Genomic DNA, 22,724 nt, shown 5'->3' on the forward strand with positions numbered 1-22,724 from the left:
CGAATCTCCTCTTCTCTCCCCTTTTCTTCTCTCCTCTCTTGTCTTCTCCCCTCTCCTCCTCTCTTTTATCTTCTCCTCTAATCTCCTCTCTTCTCTAATCTCTTATTTTATCCTCTCCTCTAATCTCCCCTCCTCTCTTCTCTTCTCCACTTTTTTCCTCTCATCTCTTCTCCTCTCTTCTCTCTTCTCTCCTCTCCTCACATCTCTTCTCCTCTCTTCTATTCTATTCTCCTCATCTCTTCTCATCTCTCTTCTTCTCTCCTCTCCTGTTCTATCCTCTCCTCTAATCTCCTCTCTTCTCCTCTCCTCTCTTCTTCTTTCCTCTCCTGTCCTGTCCTGTCCTCTCCTCTAATCTCCTCTCTTCTCCTCTATTCTAATCTCCTCTCCTCTCCTCTTCTTTCCTCTCCTCTCCTCTCCTTCAGAAAAGCACCAAGACAGCAATGGAGCTAGGCCGGACGTTTGCGAGCATGTTCTCAGACATCTCCTTCAGACAGAAGCTGCTGGAGAGTAAGACTCCAGAGGAGTTTAAAGAGGCACTAGTCATTCAGAGGTACCACCTGACCGCTGCCAAGTGCAAAACTTCCACAGTTGAGGAGGAAGAGACTGACCCACACAGCCACAAACCACTCAAGGTATGTTTAGATACGGGTGGGTATGCGTGTATGTAGCTGTGGTTTGGACATGTTTGGTTTTAACCATCTGTGTCAGATATTTTTCATTCATAGCACATACATACATGCATCTATATTTGTTTTTGTTTACATCCCAATTTTGCTTCTTGCATTGTGCTCTTCCTCTCTCACTTTCACCTATGCTGACACCTGACTTTTTGGTGACTGGCTTGTTATTGTCTACTGCAGAGCATGTATCAGCTTATGAGAATTTAGCTTGTTTGCTTCTTATTTTGCACACACACACACACACACACACACACACAAATGCATACACATCCACGCAGACCACCATGGCTGAGGTTTCCCGCTTGTAAAAGGCCTCTCCATAAGGAAGTGAAAAGAGGGCCAAATAGTTTTGTTTCATTTTTTTCATTCTATCACATCTGAAGAATGTCATCCAGGTGGAGTATCATTATATTGTGCGTGTGTGTGTGTGTGTGTGTGTGTGTGTGTGTGTGTGCGCGCTCTTGTGTGTATCAGTGAGTGTATGTACCAAAAGCTATTCATTACAAAGAAACTGCCACAAGAAAGATCATTCTCTTTCCTCTCTCTCTCTCTCTCTCTCTCTCTCTCTCTCTCTGTCTCTCTCTCTCTCTGACAAACACACGCACGTGTACATATGCACACATACCAGACAGGCAGTGATATAATAAATGAGTTCATTATGTATAGAATGTAATGAATCTAAAACCTCTAAAAGAATTGCCTCAAGTAGGCTGTGTGTGTGTGTGTGTTATGGAATTCCACACCTAGACTCAAAGAAGATTTGATACTGGTCACATATGTGTGTGTGTTTCCTGTGTTAATTATGGAAACAACTGTATATTATTAATATATAAAAACCCTTTTAGAACAATACAGGATTTTTGGATGTTTACCTCTCAGATGGGTTTTGTAAATCTTACAGCAGTGATTCCTCTTGCGATGCTTTTAGAGACTCTTGATTTAGATTCATCATTGATCCACGTCTATTACTATATCTATATATGAGAAGTGTTCAGATAGACGTGGGCCATCATTGCATCGTAGTGATTCTGCTAATGCTGTTCTGTTGCTTTAACCTTGTAGTGACATTGTAGCGGGGTGTTTCTAATGCCTGGCTGTCTCTCTCTCTCCAGTCTGCAGTCTCTGCTCACCTTGTGTCTCTCTCTCTGCTGTGCAGGGGGCTCTGTGTGAGTGAGATTCAACTGCTGTGTGCGAAAGTGTAGATGCCTGTGTACGTGTGATTGACTGGTGCGAATGTGTACGCGTATTTGTGTACATGTGTACGTATGTGCGTTCGAGAGTTTGTGGTTCTGTGTTTTTATTTGACAGCACATGTATGTGTGCGTTTGCTCATTTGCTCGCTTTAGCTCTGTATTTCTCCTTTCTGCAGCGTGAACTGTTCCGTTAGCATGGACGCAGCTTTTCTTTAGATTTCGCTTGTGATTCTGCAAGAGTCTTGTGTGTGTTAATTGATATGCTTGTGTGGGGTTTAGTGCTGAGCTTCTCCCTTTAGAGAATGTATTTTATTTTGTGTGTGTGTGTGTGTGTGTGTTTGTGTTTAGCTCAGAGGGTGTGTGTATAATTGTGCTGTCTCCCTTTCTGTACCCTCTGTAGTGTAGAGATTTTTTCAGAGTGGGCAGAGGCATCTATGAGGATCTGTGTCGCCGCATGCCCTTCTATATATCGGACTTTACTGATGGTAAAAGGCCAATAAACACACATACGCACGGTCCATGTGATTATGTATATTGCGCATAGAAAGATATATTTATAAATATTTGTGTGTGGGTTGTGTTTCAGGCATAGTGGGCAACAATAAAGCACTAGTGAAGTACATGACGACGTCCATTTTCCTCTACATTGCCGTTCTGCTTCCTGCCATTGCATTTGGCTCACTCAATGATGAAAGCACAAGAGGAGAAATAGGTGAAGACAAGAACAAAGAATCTCTCTCACACACACACACACACACACACACACACACATACACAAACGCTTTATAGCTAACCATATAAATATATCTAACAACAAGACAATTATGATCAGATTATTAATAATTAATAATAGATTTTTATAGTTTATATTAAACTAATAATAATTATGTTATATTATACGTAACATGGCATGATGTTACAGGAAAATAATCAACAACATTACCACCCCAGCAAACGTATAGGAATAGCTTTACCTCCGACCCAGAATCAGGTCGTTTACGATTCATTTAGCACGCACTAGGTTCGACGCAAACTTGCGGTGCGCAATCGGAGTGGGTGCGGCGCTCGTCCTGCCACACCCCGGACCGTTAGCGAGTGGCTCTGCCCGCTGGGGAGGGGGACTCCCCGACTACTCCAGACCAACCCAAGATTGTGCTGCGGTATCGTTACGTTTAGGCAGGATTCTGACTTAGAGGTGTTCAGTCATAATCCCAGAGATGGTAGCTTCGCACCAGTGGCTCCTCAGCCAAGCATACGCACCAAATGTCTGAACCTGCGGTTCCTTTCGTACTGAGCAGGATTTCTATTGCAACAACACATCATCAGTAGGGTAAAACTAACCTGTCTCACGATGGTCTAAACCCAGCTCACGTTCCCTGTTAGTGGGTGAACAATTCTGCTTCACAATGATAGGAAGAGCCAACATTGAAGGATCAAAACGCAACGTTGCTATGAACGCTTGGCCGCCACAATTGACTGTTGACATTAGAGACTCCTTCCATGAACGTTAATCCTTTCTCTCAGTACATGAAAATCGACTTTTTCAATCAGTAAACAAATGAATTATTTTAGTGCTGCATGTCTGTTCTAAGATTAGTCAGGACACTGTTGGGATTCTGTGTGTAGAGTATCATGACTGTGTGTTTAGCTGCTGGTGAACAGGGTGATGGGAAAGGGGAGGAGTGTGAAGCCCTGTGTTGGGCAAACAATTCACACCTCTCCACAATTACAGTGGTACAGAGATAAAAACGGAAAGCACAACTAAAGTTTTATTGATAGTAAAACACTGTATAGAGCTACCAGAATAAAAATATAACATTTAAACCTAGTAGGCTAGGTAAAATTAAAAATAAATCCTTATGAAAAATTCTTAAAACTCAGAGTGTCTACTTTCATATGAGCCATTAATCACTACTGTACAGTGCGACATCATAATAAAAATTCAATGCTGAACACGGGCACCCCCAGTACAAACGGAAAGTTCTTTTTGTGGCCTCTGGAAGCATCTCCTTACAGGAAACTATATGCAGCGATGCACAAATGCACAGGACACGTTACACAAATGCGCAGGACACGTTACACAAATGCGCAGGACACGTTACACAAATGCGCAGGACACGTTACACAAATGCGCAGAACACTTTGCACAAATGCGCAGGACACGATACACAAATGCGCAGGACACGTTACACAAATGCGCAGGACACATTAAACAAATGCGCAGGACACGATACACAAATGCGCAGGACACGTTACACAAATGCGCAGGACACGATACACAAATGCGCAGGACACGTTACACAAATGCGCAGGACACGATACACAAATGCGCAGGACACGTTACACAAATGCGCAGGACACTTTACTCAAATGCGCAGGACACTTTGCACAAATGCGCAGGACACTTTGCACAAATGCGCAGGACACGATAAACAAATGCGCAGGACACGATACACAAATGCGCAGGACACGTTACACAAATGCGCAGGACACGATGCACAAATGCGCAGGACACGATACACAAATGAATGGCAGGCAGAGTCATGAGAGATTGTGACATTAAAATATATTTGTAAAAAAAAACGTATTTGCAAATCTCATTTTATTTCATTTTTGAGAAACTCCTAACATATTTATGGATCTCATTCTATTTATTTGTGAATTTGTTTAATTTGTTTGTGAATCTCGCTACATTTATTTGTGCATTGTAATCTATTGATACGGAATTTATGAAACAACTCTAACTCCATAGTATTGTTATTAAAGAAACAGTAACGTATCAGAACGTGTGCATTAATATAAACCTGTGATTTGAATTCTAGTCATCACTACATAGAAGATTCGGACTGCTCAGAATTGAGAATTTAAAGCCCTCTGGTATAAAAAAATAACAGCATTGTGGATAAAATAGTTAAAAGTATTTTTTTGTTGTTTTTTTTTTGTTTTATAGCTCAGTTTTAGTTTTTAGGAGCAGTGCTAGGAAATGTTGTCACATGATATGTAGGTTTTCTTTCTGTTGGATTATTTATTTTTCCACTTTCTTCAGTGTCACACATATTTTTTACTTTTATTTGTTCTTTTTTGTATTTTTTTATTTGAGTATTTTTATTTTGATCTTTGATATTGTATGTCATTTGTTTAGTTTTGCTTTTATTTAAGAAAAGATAAATAGATTACAGATTGTTTATCTCTGTGTGTATTAGATGTTCAGAGGACGATCATTGGGCAAAGTATAGGTGGAATCATCTATTCGCTGTTTGCTGGTTCTCCTCTGGTCATTCCCCTAACTACTGCACCTATCGCCATCTTCATCAGCGGTATGGCTATTCCTCACACACACCCACACCCACACACACACCCACCCACACACACACACACACCACTATCTTCATCAGTGGCATGAATATTCCTTACACACACAGCCTATCTTCATCAGTGGCATGACTATTCCTTACACACACACACACACACACACACACACACACACACACACACCCTATCTTCATCAGTGGCGTGACACTTCCTTACACACACACACACACACACACCCTATCTTCATCAGTGGCGTGACTATTCCTCACACACACACACACACACACACGCACACACGCACACACACACCCTATCTTCATCGGTGGCATGACTATTCCTCTCACACACACACATTGGTATCTTCATCAGTGGTATGGATATTGCTACCTGATGTACACATCCACACTAAACCATATGTAAAACCAGTGCCCCTCTCCCACACACGCTCGCACTCATCTCATTTTGTTTACAAGAGTTGTTTACTTCATTCTCTGAGTGAATAATGAGTCTGTGTGTAGAATTAGAGCTCTCGTAACCGCAGCATGCTGTAGAAATGATTTCTCACTCTCAAACCAGGAGACTAACTATCAAGCATGGCTGCAGTTTGTTTGGGCAAGATGTGTGGTTTTTCTCTCCCAATCAGAGTCTTGCTTGTGGGTTTGTGTTGATGAACTTAATGGAAATACTTGAGAGAATTATCTGACTGTTTGTGGAAGAATTCGTGAAGATGTTTGCTGGTTTTGGGAATAAAAGGGGAGATTGTTGTGATGTTTTTAAATGTTCCCGAAAAGATATACAAACACACACACACACACACACACACACACACATACACATCCGAAACAGAAGAAGAAATGAAAGTTTGTAATATAAGTTTTTAAATACAGTGCACATCATGAGTATGTGAATAGATATACACATTTCTTTACTGTTTGTCCAGTGCACGGAATTTAATTCAATTCAGTCTAATTTCTATAGCGCTTTTTACAATGGACGTTGTCTCAATGCAGCTTTACAGAAACATATAAACACAAGATACAGATTTTAAATGTGTGAATTTATCCCAATTGAGCAAGCTGGTGGCGATGGTGGCATTTAAAATGAAACAATAAGGCAGAAACACATTTTAGCTTTAATTCATGTGTATCCAATGGGATAACCTTAAAGGAATCACAGCACTTTTTATTCATTACTAAATGAACAAAATCCTAAATGATCTGATATTTATAGTTGCATTTGCAATTGATTATTGCCTGAAATCTGTGACCCATTGTCATAAGCTTTGGCAGTTTTTTTTTTTTTTTTTAAACACATTTTGCTCTTTCCATACTGGCTTAGCCAACATTAACTTTCCTGTTTCCTGTTTGGGTTAGCAGTGGTTTGCATCTTGTGGTAAAGGGCATCTCTTTGTGGTAGTCTTAGTCTACATTCTGGAGGTGTGTTTGATCTGTTCATTGGTTAAAAAGAAGAATTTTAAAGCAGTTTTAAAACACTAGTCCCCTGTTGTAGTTTTCCAGGTTGTTTATTCGGAGCAGTTGATTTGTATATTTCCGGGTTGACATATTCAGACAAATCAGGTTTTGTGATGGACTGCTTTAGTGGAAATGCCAATTTTTGGGTCCATGTTGCAGAAAGGCAAATGCAAGGTACAAATACCCTTCTCTATAATCAGCTCTAAACTTTAGCGCTCTTGAGCATGGACTAAAGGAGCAAGAACACACAGAGACCAAGAAATAACCAAGAACCATTCTGTATAATTACTTACAGATTATTTCCATCTACCATCATTCTTTCCCGTCATAGTGCTATGTATAGAAAGGGATTTGTGTGTACATTAACCCACAGTAAAAGCTCCTAGATAACAAATACATGCACACACGAACTGCACACATGCTGAACATTTTTAACTGTAATGCTTGCGTGTTTCTTATCAATCATGCCTTTAATAAGACTTGTGTTGCGTATATACAGTAATCAGGGGGATCTGTGATGATTATGAGCTGGATTTCAGTGCGTTCTATGCCTGCATTGGTCTGTGGAACAGCTTGTTCCTCATCATCGGAGGCGTCTTCAACCTCAGTCTACTCGTTAAACTGTTCAAGAGGTTAGGCTCACATACACATACCCACACACACACACACACCCACCCACCCACCCACATGCTCACTCACTCACTCTCAGATATCTGATGCGTGTTTTCTTACTTATGTCTACAGGTCAATAGAGGAGGTGATAGCTATGTTCATTTCAATTGCTTTTGTAGCAGATGCTGTTAAAGGCACTGTCAAGAGTAAGTCTGTGTGTCTTTCGCAGTCTCATTTTTAGTACATTTCCATGTGCTTGACTGTTAAAACAGTGAGTCCTCACTTAATTTATCTTTTGAAAATGCATTACAGTCTTCCATAAGTATTACCATCCTCCTACATTGGCCAATGGCAGCGTAGAGGAGCTGCATCGAATCAGTGGAGCGTTGAGTGTAGGGGAGATGAACCTCACAGGGGCAGGGTTACCGTCGCTCCCAGAATCCTTCATTTTGTGCACACGAGCACGGCCACTGCTTTGCCTCCTTCTTATGCTTGGGACCTTGTGGGTTGGGTACACACTCTACCAGTTTAAGAGAAGGTAAGGATCAAACATGCACATACATGCACATACTTTGGGACCTAAAAGTGAGATATGTTTTAACACAATCTGTGTGTGCAGTCCTTTCCTGCACGCAAAAATGAGGGAGATTCTGTCAGACTGCGCTCTGCCCATCTCAGTGCTCATTTTCACCTACGTTGGTGCCTACATCTTCAGCGACATTGACTGTGAGTGAGGTTGCTCTGTAGACACGCACAAATATCAATTACTGTACTCAACAATTGATTTTTTTTTTGTTCCTGGGTAATAAGTGTTATTTCCTTATTGCTTCTACCACAGCTGTATAGAAAATGGCTGTTATTCCCTACAAGTGTTTCTTTTGTGACCAGGACATGGGTATTTTCAAATGTACCTTTATTTTTACTGAGAAAACGGGTGAATTGTTCACATAAATTTAGAAGGAAAAAAAAACTAGGTAAATTTCAAAAAATGTTTTTTTACAGAACATTTCCAGTTCTTTTTTCCTGAACATTTGCAGAATTCTAGAAATTCCCAGTAATATAAACAGTAGTATAAACACATTCTCCTTAAGCCCACAAGTTTCATTTAGTTCCAGCTACCTAAATGGAAACATTTCAGCATTTTTTTATTAGCTGGCATCAAGAGGCTGTAAGCATCCAGCAGACGCATCTTGCTACAGTATGCCTGCGGTGAATTTATCAAGACGAGCGAAAAAGTACTCCAAGGACGCATCTGTTAAGATGTGTGAGGCCTACAAGGCATATTTAGGCATGCTTATCAGGGATCAAGACAACCCGTGGTCACCTCTTTTCACCTGTGAGCACTGCAGAAAAAAAACTGGAAGGTAAGATGGACAATTGGTTTCAATTTATTGAAAACTATATAAGAAAAAAAACGTTATGAGAATCTCTTACACATAACAATCTCTTTTTCATGCAATTTACTTGATTCTACTTGTACAGGATGATACAGAGGGGAAAAGAGAGCCACGAAGTTCGCTATCCCAAGAATTTGGCGGGAACCCACTGACCACTCAGGCAACTGGTGTTTCTGCATGGTGGACCCTTCCAAACGTCGGAGTGGCAAAAAATGCAACTGTTATCACATAATCCGGACCTTCCTTCATCCATCAGCGCTTTGCCACACTGCTCTGAGCTTCCCGTACCCACTCCTCCGAACAGAGATCAACCGTCTTCAAAAGTGAGCAGCAAGTCCGAGAGCGAGGAAGGCGTTGTAGATCCAGAATACAATTTCACAGGTGGAGCTGAGGAGAGAAACCCATACTACCACCACCAAAAAGACCTTAACGACTTGATCAGAGATCTTGGCCTCACCAAGTCCAATGCTGAACTTTTGACATCTAGGCTCAAACTATGGAATTTGTTTGATGAAAATGTGCAAGTTGCAGGTCATAGCAAGTATCAACTAGCTTTTTGCCTCTTTTTCACCAATCAAGATGGGCTCTGAATTAGAGATCGACTGATTATTGATTTTTTATATCGGTACCGATTCCGATAGTTGCGTGTTTGTGTGCTCGATAACCGATTCAGAACCAATATTTATTTATTGTTTTACTTCTGATTTTGACCCAATGATAACACCACTGAACTGAGCAAACCGTTTTATTTACAACAATTTTGTCAATTTCACTTCCTCCTTGCATACAAAAAAAACGTAACTCTTATTTATACATCAATAAATAGAGGGACCTGAAAGAGTGCAAACAATAAAGTGCACTGTTACTAAAGTGTCTTTTTTTAAATAAAAGTTTTGAAGAGGTAAGCAGATTATGTGGCTCCATGAGTTTGTCTCTATTTCTTAGCACCAAGCTGCTTAAACTACATATCAAGCATTTATGTAACACATCTCATTTGTACATTAATGGCTGTTATGGCAAATAAAGTTTATTAATTAAAGCAAAGCAAGTATACTTTATCTGTGCACACCGCTGTTGACTCGTCTTTCCTCAGATTTAGTGCTGCAGTAGTGCTCCTGTGCGCAATTCTCATTTATTGGTTTTCTGATATTTGAAAACCGATAACCGATTATGGAAAAATCCTTCAATATCGGGGAAAATATTGGGAAAACCGATAATCGATCACTACTTTGAATCTTCCACAATGTGGCCAGTCTGTTCAAGGCAACCGGAATCACATGTAGCCCAAATAAGTGCCTCCTCTTTATTGACAGCTCATCCAGGAGCTCCAAATCTGTGCTACTCCATAATGGGAACAAGTACCCGTTTCTTCCCCTGACTCACTCGGTGTACCTCAAAGAGGATTACAACAGCATCGAGACATTGCTGGACACCTTGAAGTATGATGGGAGGTCTGGGAGGTCATCTGAGACTTCAAAATGGTGGCATTCCTGATGGGTCTCCAATGAGGTTTTACCAAGTTTCTCTGCTATCTTTGTCTTTGGGACAGCAGACACATCAACGTGGTGATTAGCCACAGCGGACCATGTGGGAGCTATTGGTGAACCCCAGGAAGCTGCTGATGCCACCACTACACATCAAATTGGGCTTTATGAAAGGCCCAATAGATAAGGAGTCGGCAGCCTTCAAGTACCTTCAAGACTTATTTCCTAAGCTGTCTGAGGAAAAGTCAAAGCCGTTGTCTTTGTTGGACCACAGATAAGGAAGATCCTGGAGTGCATGGAATTCCCCAAGAAGCTCACTAGGAAGGAGAAAGTGGTGTGGAACAACTTTGTCGCAGTGGTTTGGGGCAATCACAAAGCCGAAAACTATCTGTAGCTGGTTGATAGTCTGTTGAAGAACTACAGCGCAATGGGATGCAGGATGTCGATTAATTCAAGGAGAACATGGGAGCGTACTCCGATATGCTGGACTTTGAAGTCTTCTAGCTAGGACAGTATAACGAGAACATGATGGGAGTCTACATTTGGGGGCTGCTGTGTGAAAGTGATTTACAATATAATTGTAGATCTCGACAAACTACTCGCTTCTAAATATTTTGTGGTCATTTTTATGTAACTTGAGTATACATACATGTTCATTTTGATTCATATGTTTTTTTTTTTTTCTAACTTTATGCGAACAAAAAGACACATATTCACCCAATGTCCTGGTCACAAAAACAAAGTTTGAGGGGATTAATAGCCATTTTGTATCCTTTTGCGGCATAAGCAATTAGCAATGAATGTTATCTTTATAATTTATGCTACCATTCTAGCCTTGTTTCTAGACCAATTTTGTAAATGCATTCCATGTGCTGTGTGTGTGTGTTTTAGTGCCAGTGTTTAACTATCACGAGGGTTCATTGTTCCGACTGGCCGCCTTGGAAAAGCTATCAGGTGTCAGTGTGGTATGTGCCATGGGTCTAGGCTTCCTTCTTGCTCTTCTCATCTTTATTGACCAGAACATCGTGGTATCCCTGACCAATGCCCCAGAGAACAGGTAGACCACCCATAAAAACACTTCAGCACAAACTCTACAAAAGCAATATTGTCAGTCTAATAGGAAATGTACTTTCACATTGTGATGTGATGATTTAGTTTTGGCCTTTGCTAGGAAAGGTTGAGGTCTGATGGTGTGTTTGCGTGTGCTCTTGCATTCATGAGTGTTTGAGTGTTGGAGGTCACTGAAGGGCAAGTCATGCCTTAGGAACTAACAATGCACTGACGTTGAAACATAATTTATATTGGATCCAATTTAACAGTACCGAATTTGTGTTTATAACGGCATATCCTCTTTGCCTGTCTTTTGCCTGTATGTATTTGCATGTTTGTGCTCTGTCGGTTGCTAAAGGGTACCTTGTATCACTGGTAACTGACTGTGGTTATATCTGTGTTTTGTGTGTGTGTAAATCTGTGTGTTTTCTCTGTGCTGTCTGTCTGTGTTTGTGTTTGCTATAGGCTACTGAAAGGTACAGCCTATCACTGGGACCTGACATTGTCTGGCCTGATTAATATTTTGATGTCGTTGCTGGGTCTGCCTTGGATGCACGCTGCTTTTCCTCACTCCACCTTACACGTCCGGCAGTTGGCCATTGTGGAGGAGCGGGTGGAAGGAGGACACCTTTATGAGACGTGAGCAGCGGTTCTCTCACACGTAGCCTTCACTGTCGGTTTTACACTTAATCCAAATCACAAGCTTGAATTTTTTTGTGTGTGTGTGTGTATAGTATTGTAAGTGTGAAGGAGACCAGGGTAACATCACTGTTGGCGAATATCCTGATTGGTGTGAGTGTGTTCCTGCTGCCTGTTCCACTGCAGTGGATTCCCAAACCTGTACTCTACGGCCTCTTCCTCTACATTGCCCTCACATCCATCGACGGCAATCAGATGTGTGACCGCATGGCACTGCTACTCAAAGAACAGGTATGCAATGTGTGTGTGTTTGTGTGTGTGTGTACTAAAAATACTAATACATGTGCATACTATAATACTTTTCTATCATATCTATCGTAAGCTTAAGATACGTTTTTGTTTTTTTAGATAGATTAGGATGATGTATGTGTCAGCACTTTTCAATCACAGTGGTTTAAATTAAAATCAACACACCCTTTAATCGGTGCTGACACAATAAAAACAGTAATTGATGCATTCAAAAGTAGCTAATAATTATTTTCAATTCTAAATCAGCTGGAAAAAAGAGAAATATTTGAGCTTTATTTGATTATTAGTATTCTCACTCAGGGTACAAGAGTATTCATTTGCCTTAATAATGAACAGTAATCAGGGTTCGTACAAGGTGCTTGAAGTACTTGAATTTGGCTTTGAAATTTAAGTACTGGAAAACCTTGAAAATAGCCATTTTTTTATCTAGTGGTGCTTCAAAAGTGCTTGAATTATAAAAAGTCAATAAATACGAAATCGCTAAAAACTTTAAAGTGTTTATTTTCGATAGAATACGACTGCAACGAATATATCCTTTCACTCAAAATATGACTTCCTGCTGCAGCTACCCCCTCCTCCTTCTCCTCCTCGTCCTGCTATTCACTTGCTCATTGTGACAGAGACAGCTCCGGTCCACTTTTCACTCCTTTAGCGACTTTTGTTTTGTTTTGTTTTTGTTTTGTTTATTCTTTCAAAAAAGCACCTAGCGACAAATCTATCGACTTTTTTGGGCAAACCTTGGCAACTTCCCATAGCAGAGAGTGGCCAGTACTGCCCACAAGCACGAGGTCCTGCTTTCCTACCGCTGGTGCACCTCTCTCTCTCTCTCTCTCTCTCTCTCTCTCTCTCTCTCTCTCTCTCTCTACTCAGTTCAGTGAGGGGCAGAGAGGAGCAGCACATTCAGTTGCTTCTAATTTTTCTCTGAGTGATCATTTTACATGTAAATATAGCCAAAATCATAGCACAGCCATTGTTGGATGGCGTCGTGGTTATAAATCAGGGTTTTAGCAGTCCAGAGCAGTAGCTTGGAAGTGACCGCTGGTTATCGTGTAGTTTCTTAATGGGCCACGTTTCAGTCACTATTTCATACTCATTCCGTTTTCTGACAACAGAAACAGAAAAATATGTAAACGAAACAGCTTTATTGGGAATTTGGCTGTATTAAAACACAGACTTGAGCACAGAGAGTAGTGAATGAATAATTAATGAATATGTTAATTAGTGCATGACATCATCTAGCGACATTTAGCAACTTTCCACTGAAAGTTGTTGACGACACTGCTCCTGTCATTCAGCTGGAGTATACTGATGTTACGGTGAAGACGAAGCAATACCTGGGAAGTGCAAATTTAGTCCAGCATGGCTGGAAAGGTGCCATATAAAATTGGTTGTGTTTTATTATTATTATAACCTTTTTTGGAATTTACAAAGAAAAAATAAGAATATGTTAGAATGACATCTCTTGTGGTGGGCATGGTGGTTTAGTGGTTATCATGTTTGCCTCACATTCCTGGCTCCTATTCTCCCCGTGTTTCGGGGGTTTCCTCTGGGTACTCCGGTTTCCTCCCCCAGTCCAAAGACATACGTTGTAAGCTGATTGGCGTCACTAAATTGTCTGCAGTGTATGAATGGGAGTATGAGTGTGAACTTGTGTGTGTCACCTTATCCAGGGTGTCCCTTGCCTCGTGCCCTGTGTCCCCTGGGATAGGCTCCAGACTCCCCGTGACCCTGTGTAGGATAAGCGGTACAGAAAATGGATGGATGGATGGACACCTTTTGTAAAGTCCTTGAAAGTTCTAGAATTTCATTATGACGAATCAGTACGAACCCTGAATAAGCTTACTCCTGTTTGGTCTATTGATCCATTTTGTTAATTTTATTATCTCACCACACATAAATAATACAAACTCACCAAACACACCACTTTCATCAAAAACACTTTTCACACATTCACTTTGGCAGTTTGAACAGGAAGTCATTAAATTTACCACGTGTGAAAACTGGTTGATTCATTTTGGGGAATGTTTGGGAGGCTCATATTTGATCTTAAGCCATAACATTACAAGAGAAGATATGATACCATTTGAGGTGGTGGAGGACTCATCACGGATCAGTTTCTCAGTAAGAAGGTGTCTGATTAGCCCATTTTTGGATAGAGTTTAAAGCCAAGGCTATATAGGGATTTTGACCTTTTTTTAATGTTTGTATGATAAAATCCCACGAACCAGAAAAGAACAAATTAATCTTATCTTTCCCAGCTTTGCCGGCAAATCACTCAAACCCAAATACTTAAAACAGCATAGTGAAGCCACAACAGGAAATAAAAGCCCAAAGTCATTGAAAAAAAGAGTAACAAACTAAATGTTGTAAGCGAATCAGAATTCAGAAGCTGTTGGCAATTTATGCAGATTATTATTATTTTTTTGGTACATGAATGGTACACGATTTTCATGAGCGAGGCTGTAGCGAATGTATAGACAAGTTGCAGGTGACAAACTCAAAATCTAATTAGATTTTTAAATCGTGTTGATATAGTAAGAAAGAATTAACTTGCAGTACACAATGCAGTTCACATTAATTCATAACAACAGAGACAACAGCTTTGTGTCTCAATCAATGCTTTTATGTTTGTAATAATAATAATAAATAGTAATAAATATGAAATAGAATTATTGACTAATTATACTTATAATTACTTAAATGATATTGAAAGTATTTGGTCTAGTTTCATGTCTAAGCATACTCTTAAAAGAAAGAATAGACAGGCAAAGGCCCTATAGGAAATAGCTTTTCGAGAATCCTGGATTGTAGGTTTATTTATAATAAATCTGTTTTATATCATATAATGCTTTTGTTTAACTTGATATTGAGATGCCTAGGCTAATATTTATTGTTTGTTACTTTATATTGTTGCTTTTTCTGTAATTTATATGAGCCTACCGCACAGGGAAGCAAATTTTGCCTGAAGTGTTTGGAACTAATGTCAGGAGTTTGTAAATTATATGTGAATAAAGTACACCTGCAGTTATGATACTGTCATACTATCTACTGGATTCTAAAATAATATTCAGACAATTCGCTTTTAATAGGAATAACGTCATGCATATTTTGATAACTAGCTATTCAGTATTTCTTGCATAAGGGAATGGCTTTTTTTTTCTTTCCATAGCATGTCACTGAAATTCTGAATGGAAACAGAAGCTAAATGGGTTAAATGTACGAATCGTGGTCTTAAAACCTCTCCCACTGCATGGCACTGTGTTATATACAGTCAGAATTGTTTACACAGATTATATACGGTCTACGATCTGAACGCGATGGCAAAAATCAAAGACAAATTGCTCAGCCTGTACAAGTGCCACAGGAAGGTGCTCATACCGGCCGACTGTCCAGAGTTACATGTCAATTATGACTCTAGTTCCCTCAGGCTGAAAAAAAATGTTGATAACCAAGCAGTGCTCAGTTCTACCAATGTGCACAATTTTATGTGAAAAATATTCAAAGAAAAAAAGACAGCCAAAAAAAAAAAAATGGACAGAGAAGTGCTTCAGGAATCGTGGTCAAAGGGTTTGCATGTTTTTCAGAAATAGCTGGACATTTTCTCTCAGTGACAGCACAGTTTCCTTCGGGTTCATTCTCATTAACATTCATGTGACCTTCGCACTGCCTACAGCACGTGAATATAGTTACCGAGCAACAACATGCTGCTGATAAATGTCTCTGATCGGCTTTAATTCGCGCTGCTAATGCACACTGTTTTCTACATAAAATAGGCAACAGTAGGCTTTATAAAGCATCGATACACGTCAGATCACATGCTCTCACTGCAATTGATTTTGTGTGAAAAGTGGGTGGGAATTGTGTCAGTACCCCTACACGTATCCTCAATTACACCATGTCAATGCCTTTAATGTAACCCCTTGAATGAAGCCCTCCCATGAAAAAAACCCTCATAGAACTATAGGACCACGTGGTATCGCTGCTCCAACCCTGTTTTTGTTTTTGTTTTTATCAGACTAAATGTTTTCCCCCTACAATGAGTTGCCCAGTGTTATAGAAGAACTGATGATGCAGGAAGATGCACTATGGTGAATGGGCTATTGAGATCATTGTCACATCTAGTGTTTGGCAATATGGGAGATAGTGACTAACAGACAGGGCGGCTGAGTTTGAACTGTAGCATGAGCGTGTTTGTGTTTCTCTCTTTCAACTAACTAGAGGGCAGGTAAAAGTCATGGAAGGCATTTTACGAACGTGCTTAAAAACAGCCGCGGGTGCAGCTTGCAAATAAATACAAGGCACAAGAGCGCCCTCTACCTGCTCTCTGTTGGGACCGATTACATGGAAGACCGTAAACGATCCGGAGACAGGCTCCAGATCTATCATGGCCGCTGCTGCTTTCTAACTCAGCATGGCTCACCTGCATTTTTCACATTTATTTATATGCAGTTTATTCTGAACTGATTAAAAGCCACTTTGTTTATATGTTTGCCTATTCCGAATGCAAATACCTTTCCCCTTAAATACCAAGTTTCTTTCTCTGTCTCTCTTTCATGCGTTTCTCTTTTCAGACGTCCTACCCCCCAACTCACTACATCCGGAAGGTACCACAGAGGAAAATCCATTATTTCACTTTTCTTCAGATGGTGCAGCTGCTGTTTCTCTGTGCGTTTGGAATGTACCCTCTCCCGTACATTAAAATGATCTTCCCTCTGCTAATGTTTATCCTCATACCTATCAGGTTTGTCTCATGTAACTGTTTCATTGTGAACACACACACACTCTCAGAAAAGAATTACTCAATTTTAGCCACTATCTAGGGTTCATTTGTAGGGAAATCCTTAATAGTAGAACCATTATTTCTCCTCAACTTGGTTACAAGTAGAACGCTTTTGAATGCTTTAACCCATCCAAAGAACCCTTGATGAACCCTTTTGTGTCTGGTAATTATTTTCTGTTACTGTTACTAACTGCACTATAAATGTCTTAGGAATTGTCTGCTGCCCAGGATCATTGAGGCCAAATACCTGGACATCATGGACGCACAGCACATGTAAACATGTACACCTCCAAAAAAAAAAAAAAGAACAAAAAAAAAGGTCTCTGGGAACTGTGTTTTTGAAATGCAAAACTCTGGGAGGAAAAATAGACTGATTCTTGTGTTGTACAGCAGACATTCTGGTGAAGCACTGTAACAGGAAAAGAGAGAGAGAGTGAGAGAGAATATAAAGTTTGAAAGGTTGACTATATTCCTGTCTGTTTGAGCTTAGTCAGTCACTGCTTCTCTCACTGTTTTCTCATGCCAAAGCTTCTCTCTTTGGTTAATTTTTATGTACCTCTGTCTCATGATGTGGACCACTCACTTGAGTTATAAAAACCATGAAACACACACACTCGCATACATACAGCGGCAGTTTAATATTATACGGACAGGAAGAGACTGGTGACTGATAAGCTCTTCTCATAGTGTTTCTAATACCATACAAAAGGTCACTGAACAAGTGGAGTGAAGTGAAGCGGATCTATCTGTAGCAATACCTCTTTGACGTTGACAATTCACACGTACAAAAACAAAAAACAAAAAAAACGGACGACCCTTCATTACTTCACTTTCCTTCAGGCGAAGGGTCTCTCTGTCGGCTCCTACATGACGTGAAATCATACCGTCGATCATACACACTCCAAAGTGTTGTGGTGCATATCATTGTTGACCTGTGGTGCATATATTAAGAACAAGTCGAAACAGACCAAAAGAATACACGCACCCTGCTTGATACTGTGTCTCATAGCAATACAGTGATTATAGAATATGAATATTTTAGATATTTCTATGAGAAAAAGATTATTATTGGGGTTGATATATTTCCAGGATACATGGCGACATGTGTTCAGAATGTAACATTAGTTGCTGATGCTTCAGGGATAGGGGAACGGGTTCAGACAGCGAGAGCTATTTTCCACATTCACACTGCAGAACAAACTCTTACTATAGGCTTTGCATATTACAGAACGTCTCCACTGTTTGTCCTCAGAATGCACAGAAACGTGCACGCACACACACACACACACACACACACACACACACAAAGATAAATGCGAATAGGCATGTACTTATAAACACAAACTAGCATGCTTGCTCATGCACTCTCCCTCCTGGCCCTACTTTACAACGTATATGAAAATAAATAAAGCATGGCTTTTATAAGATGCCAAACCTTTTTTTACAATTATAGTTGGAATTTCATGCAAGAGAGAATGAAATTCTCAGTGGAATGCTAGTTTTGTATATTACACCCACACACTCAGCCTTTTCAAAATGTAATTGCCTATGCTGGACACCAGAACAGCTATGAAGCTTTTCATAGAAGACTACAATGGTCTCTCTTGATTTGTTACAGCAATATAACCATTTTCACACCATGTTCAAAAGCTTAAAAATGGTCAATCACTGACTATTTTTCTCTAAAAAAAATCTAATTCCCAAATAAATCTCTCAGAATCTGTGTTTCTAATACTGAGAGACAGACTGACAGACAGGGGACTGAGAGAGAGAGAGAGAACGAGTGAACTGTGTTTCTGAAGGATCGATGCACTTGAGGATATACTAAGGATAGGATACAGTGCTGTGAAAAAGTATTTGCCTGATTTCTTCTGTTTTTGTGTATATGTCATACTAAATAATTTTAGATCATCAAACAAAATATAACATAAAACACAGGCAACCTGAGTAAACACACAATACAGATTTTATTTATTAATTTTTTTTATTGAAGCAAAAAAAAAAAAAAAAAAAATCCAACACTTATCACTAATGTGAAAAACTAATTGCCCCCTTAAACTTAAAATCTGGTTGTGCCACCTTTAGCAGCAATAACTGCAACCAAACACTTAACTATAGATAACTGGAGATCAGACTTTCACTTATTTCTTACTCCTATGCTTTGGATCATTGACTACGTTTACATGGACAGCAATAAACTCATTATTTACCTTATTCTGAATAAGACAATATTATGATTAAGGTGTTTACATGAGTTGCTTGTAGAATATTCCTTTCATGTTCCTATTTTACATATTATAGAACATAGATCGATTAACATCACACGTCATTACGTCACCGCGTCACGCCGTCCGAGGTCCCTCCAGAATTTCACGTATCAACATACAGTTCGTCTTCGTTATGGTACCGTATAGTTTTTATTTTTATGAAAGCTTCAAGTGCAGTTAATTATTTGTCATGCAATACGTGCAAATAGATGACTGCTTGAAGCCACGGGCTGCATCCGAAACCGCGTACTTACCCACATGACGTTAATAGTGTGATTAAGGTGTGTACGTGTCTATAATGCACTTCAATAATGCGATTAAAATAGGAATACTCCACATGTCTTAATTCGATTTGCATTTACTTCGAGTATGACTTTAGACAGATTAAGGTAATCAATAATCACTGTTTACATGGTAGTGTCTTAATCAGAGTATTGTCTTAATGGGGTTAATATCGGATCATTGTCGTCCATGTAAACGTACTGATTGTCTTGCTGCATAATCCAGTTGCGCTTGAGTTTCAATTTACGGATTGAAGACCGGACATTCTCCTTTAGGATTTTCTGGTAGAGAGAATTCATGTTTCCCTCAATTATTGCAAGTCGCTAAGGTCCTGAAGTAGTAAAGCATCCCCACACCATCACACTACCACCACCATGCTTGACCGCAGGTATGATGTTCTTTTTTTGGAATTCGGTGTTTGGTTTATGATCAGTCAGTACGTTTACATGGACAACAATAATCCAATATTAACCCCATTAAGACAATACTCTGATTAAGAAACTACCATGTAAACAGCAATTTTTAATTACCTTAATCCGACTAATGTCATACGCGAAGTAAACAAGAATCGAATTAAGACGTGGAGTACTCCTGTTTTAGTTGCATTATCGACGTGTATTACAGACATGTAAACACCTTAATCACACAATTAACGTTGTGTGAGATTTCACCACATTTTGCGACAGGACACGATCACACACGGCAGTGCTTAACCGTTTGATGGCAAACAAGAGAGCACGGCTGCGTCCGAAACTGTGTACTTACCTACTATATAGTAGGCGAAATACATGTATCTCAGCTACTATATAGTAGGTAAGTACATGGTTTCGGACGCAGCCCACGGCTTCAAGCAGTCGTCACTTTGCATGTATAGCATGACAAATAATTAACTGCACTTGAAGCGTTTGTAAAAATTAAAAATAAAAACACCCAAAACTGTATACGGTATGATAACGAAGACGAACTGTATGTTGATACGTCAAATTCAGGAGGGAACGTCGGATGACGTGGTGCCGTGACGTAATGATGCGTGCCGTTAATCGATCTATGTTCTGTAACATGCAAAACGGGAACATGAAAGGAGTATTCTAAAAGCGACTCATGTAAACACCTTAATTTCAATATTGTTTTATTCAGAATAAGGTCAATAATTAGATTACTGCTGTCCATGTAAACGTAGTCACTGACCCTTATTGATGCAACAGACGCTTGTAAGTCATTTGAGGTTGTCCTTGGCTCTTTTGTGACTTGCGTAAGTAGTTGCTGTGCTCATGGATGCATTTTGGAAGGTCGGCTGTTGAAAAAGTTCTATTTAAGTGTTGATTTGATTGAAAAGGGTTTGCAGTAATCAGGCCTGGTTGCGTCTAGTCCAGCTGAACCCCATTAAGAATGAGGCTTCATAGATTTTGGGAATTAGTAACTATGGGGCAAATACATTTTCACACAGGCCCAGTTGGTATTGGATAACTTTTTTTGCTAAAATAAATAACATTTTTATTTAAGAATTGTATTTTATGTTTACTCAGGTTGCCTTTGTTTTATCTTAGATTTTGTTTTAATTTCTGAAACAATTTAGTATGAGATGTACACGAAAACAGAAGAACTCAGGATGGGGCAAATACTTTTTCACAGCAGAGTGTGTTTTTGAGTTGGATCAGGGCAGGGACAGCACTCCATCCCACAGTGCTGTGGTCCTTCAGCAATGAAAATGAAAGAGAATGTTGTGAATAGTGGACATGTAGCTATAAACTTGAATCTGTAGAGACAAATGACTAAGAATGGCATACGACTAAAGAGAGATCAGGACCGTGGTGTGTTTCACACAGATGTGAGGAAAAGCAAATCAGGAAAGAGGACTATTGTTAGAATCGTATGCTTTAAGACTGCATGAAAGACTGATATCCAAATGTGTTTTGTTGTTGTTTTAGCCACTAGTCAGTTTGTTTTGTAAAACCCCACACCAATCCTCACTGAATATGATTCCCAACTCTCTCTTTATCTCCTCTGAGACTGTGACAGTATCATCGTAATCCTGAAAAACCTCTGGTGTAAAAACACCCTCCTCCTTGCACACCATTGGACTTTTCTCTCAGTATTTGACTGTAATATTGAAGTATTCAACCTTATTTTGTTATCTTCTTAACTGGATTGGATATGTTGACAGTTTATGTACTGTGCTGGCTTAATATTGTTTCAGAAAATAAGCTTTTTCTTCTTCCAATAATGAATGTATAATGTGTAGATTTTTATATAACATACAAAATCCATTGTCAAAATAATTTTGTCAAACAGATAAGCTAAATTTGTAAACGGCAATATGTTAAAAAAAAAGATAAATGTTTATCAGAAGGACTATGTGATTTTAAGAAAGGTAATGCTATACACTGAAAACTAGATCATTTCAAGCTGGTTGCCAAATAAAGAGTTATATTGATATACTAGTTTTTCTATGGTTATTATTTAAAAGCATTATTATTATTATTAATTTTATTGGGCAACATGGTGGGGGTTGGGGGTTCGAATCCCACCTTTACCCTGTGTGTGTGGAGTTTGTATGTTCTGCTAGTGCTTCAGAGGTTTCCTCCGGGTACTCCGATTTCCTCCCCAGTCCAAAAACATTTGTTGTAAGCTGATTGACATTCCCAAATTGTCCGTGTGCAATTGTGCCCTGAAATGGGTTGGCACCTTGTCCAGGGTGTCTCCCGCCTTGTGCCCCAAGCTTCCTGGGATATGCTCCAGGCTCCCTGCGACCCTGTGTAGGATAAGCAGTACCGAAGATGGATGGACGGATGGTAGCATTGCCACCTCACAGCTCCGGGCTCGATCCTGCTGTCTCTGTAGAGTTTTGTATGTTCTCACTGTGCGTAAATGTTTCCTCTGGGTTCTCCGGTTTTCTCCCACCTCCCAGACACAAACTGGTAAATGTGTAAATGTTGTGTAAATAGTGTGCGAGTCTGTGTGTGTGTGTGTGTGTGTGAGAGAGAGAGTGTGTGTGTGCCCTGCTATATGGTGTATTTCAATGTTACGACTCACAGCAACCCTGACCAGGATGAAGCAAATTAAGATGGCTTATAGTTAAACAATAGTGAATCGTTTTGTTGCTGGATACATCTACATTTAAATGTTAAACTACCTTGAATATAGCTTACCTGAAATTAAATGTGTATATTATATATATATATATATATATATATATATATATATATACACATACAAACATACATATATACACAAATTTTTTACATTA

At 39.6% G+C, this 22,724-nt stretch overlaps 1 protein-coding gene across 2 annotated transcripts in view; it reads left to right on the forward strand.

The window, feature by feature from the left end:
- The window catches only part of slc4a11 (solute carrier family 4 member 11), a 67,027-nt gene extending 47,692 nt beyond the window's left edge, over positions 1-19,335 (forward strand). For both annotated transcript variants that reach the window (XM_053620955.1, XM_053620956.1), the window contains 13 exons: positions 423-632; positions 2,274-2,358; positions 2,460-2,585; positions 5,077-5,190; positions 7,157-7,289; positions 7,402-7,475; positions 7,582-7,807; positions 7,889-7,995; positions 11,042-11,207; positions 11,666-11,839; positions 11,935-12,130; positions 16,720-16,889; positions 17,139-19,335. In XM_053620955.1, the coding sequence (XP_053476930.1) occupies positions 423-632; positions 2,274-2,358; positions 2,460-2,585; positions 5,077-5,190; positions 7,157-7,289; positions 7,402-7,475; positions 7,582-7,807; positions 7,889-7,995; positions 11,042-11,207; positions 11,666-11,839; positions 11,935-12,130; positions 16,720-16,889; positions 17,139-17,205 (1,848 nt within the window). In that variant the 3' untranslated portion in view covers positions 17,206-19,335. The remainder of the gene's footprint in view (positions 1-422; positions 633-2,273; positions 2,359-2,459; positions 2,586-5,076; positions 5,191-7,156; positions 7,290-7,401; positions 7,476-7,581; positions 7,808-7,888; positions 7,996-11,041; positions 11,208-11,665; positions 11,840-11,934; positions 12,131-16,719; positions 16,890-17,138) is intronic.
- Positions 19,336-22,724: the final 3,389 nt, after the last annotated feature.

This window comes from Ictalurus furcatus, chromosome 3 (genome assembly GCF_023375685.1).
Source record: "Ictalurus furcatus strain D&B chromosome 3, Billie_1.0, whole genome shotgun sequence".
Taxonomy (NCBI): Eukaryota; Metazoa; Chordata; class Actinopteri; order Siluriformes; family Ictaluridae; genus Ictalurus; species Ictalurus furcatus.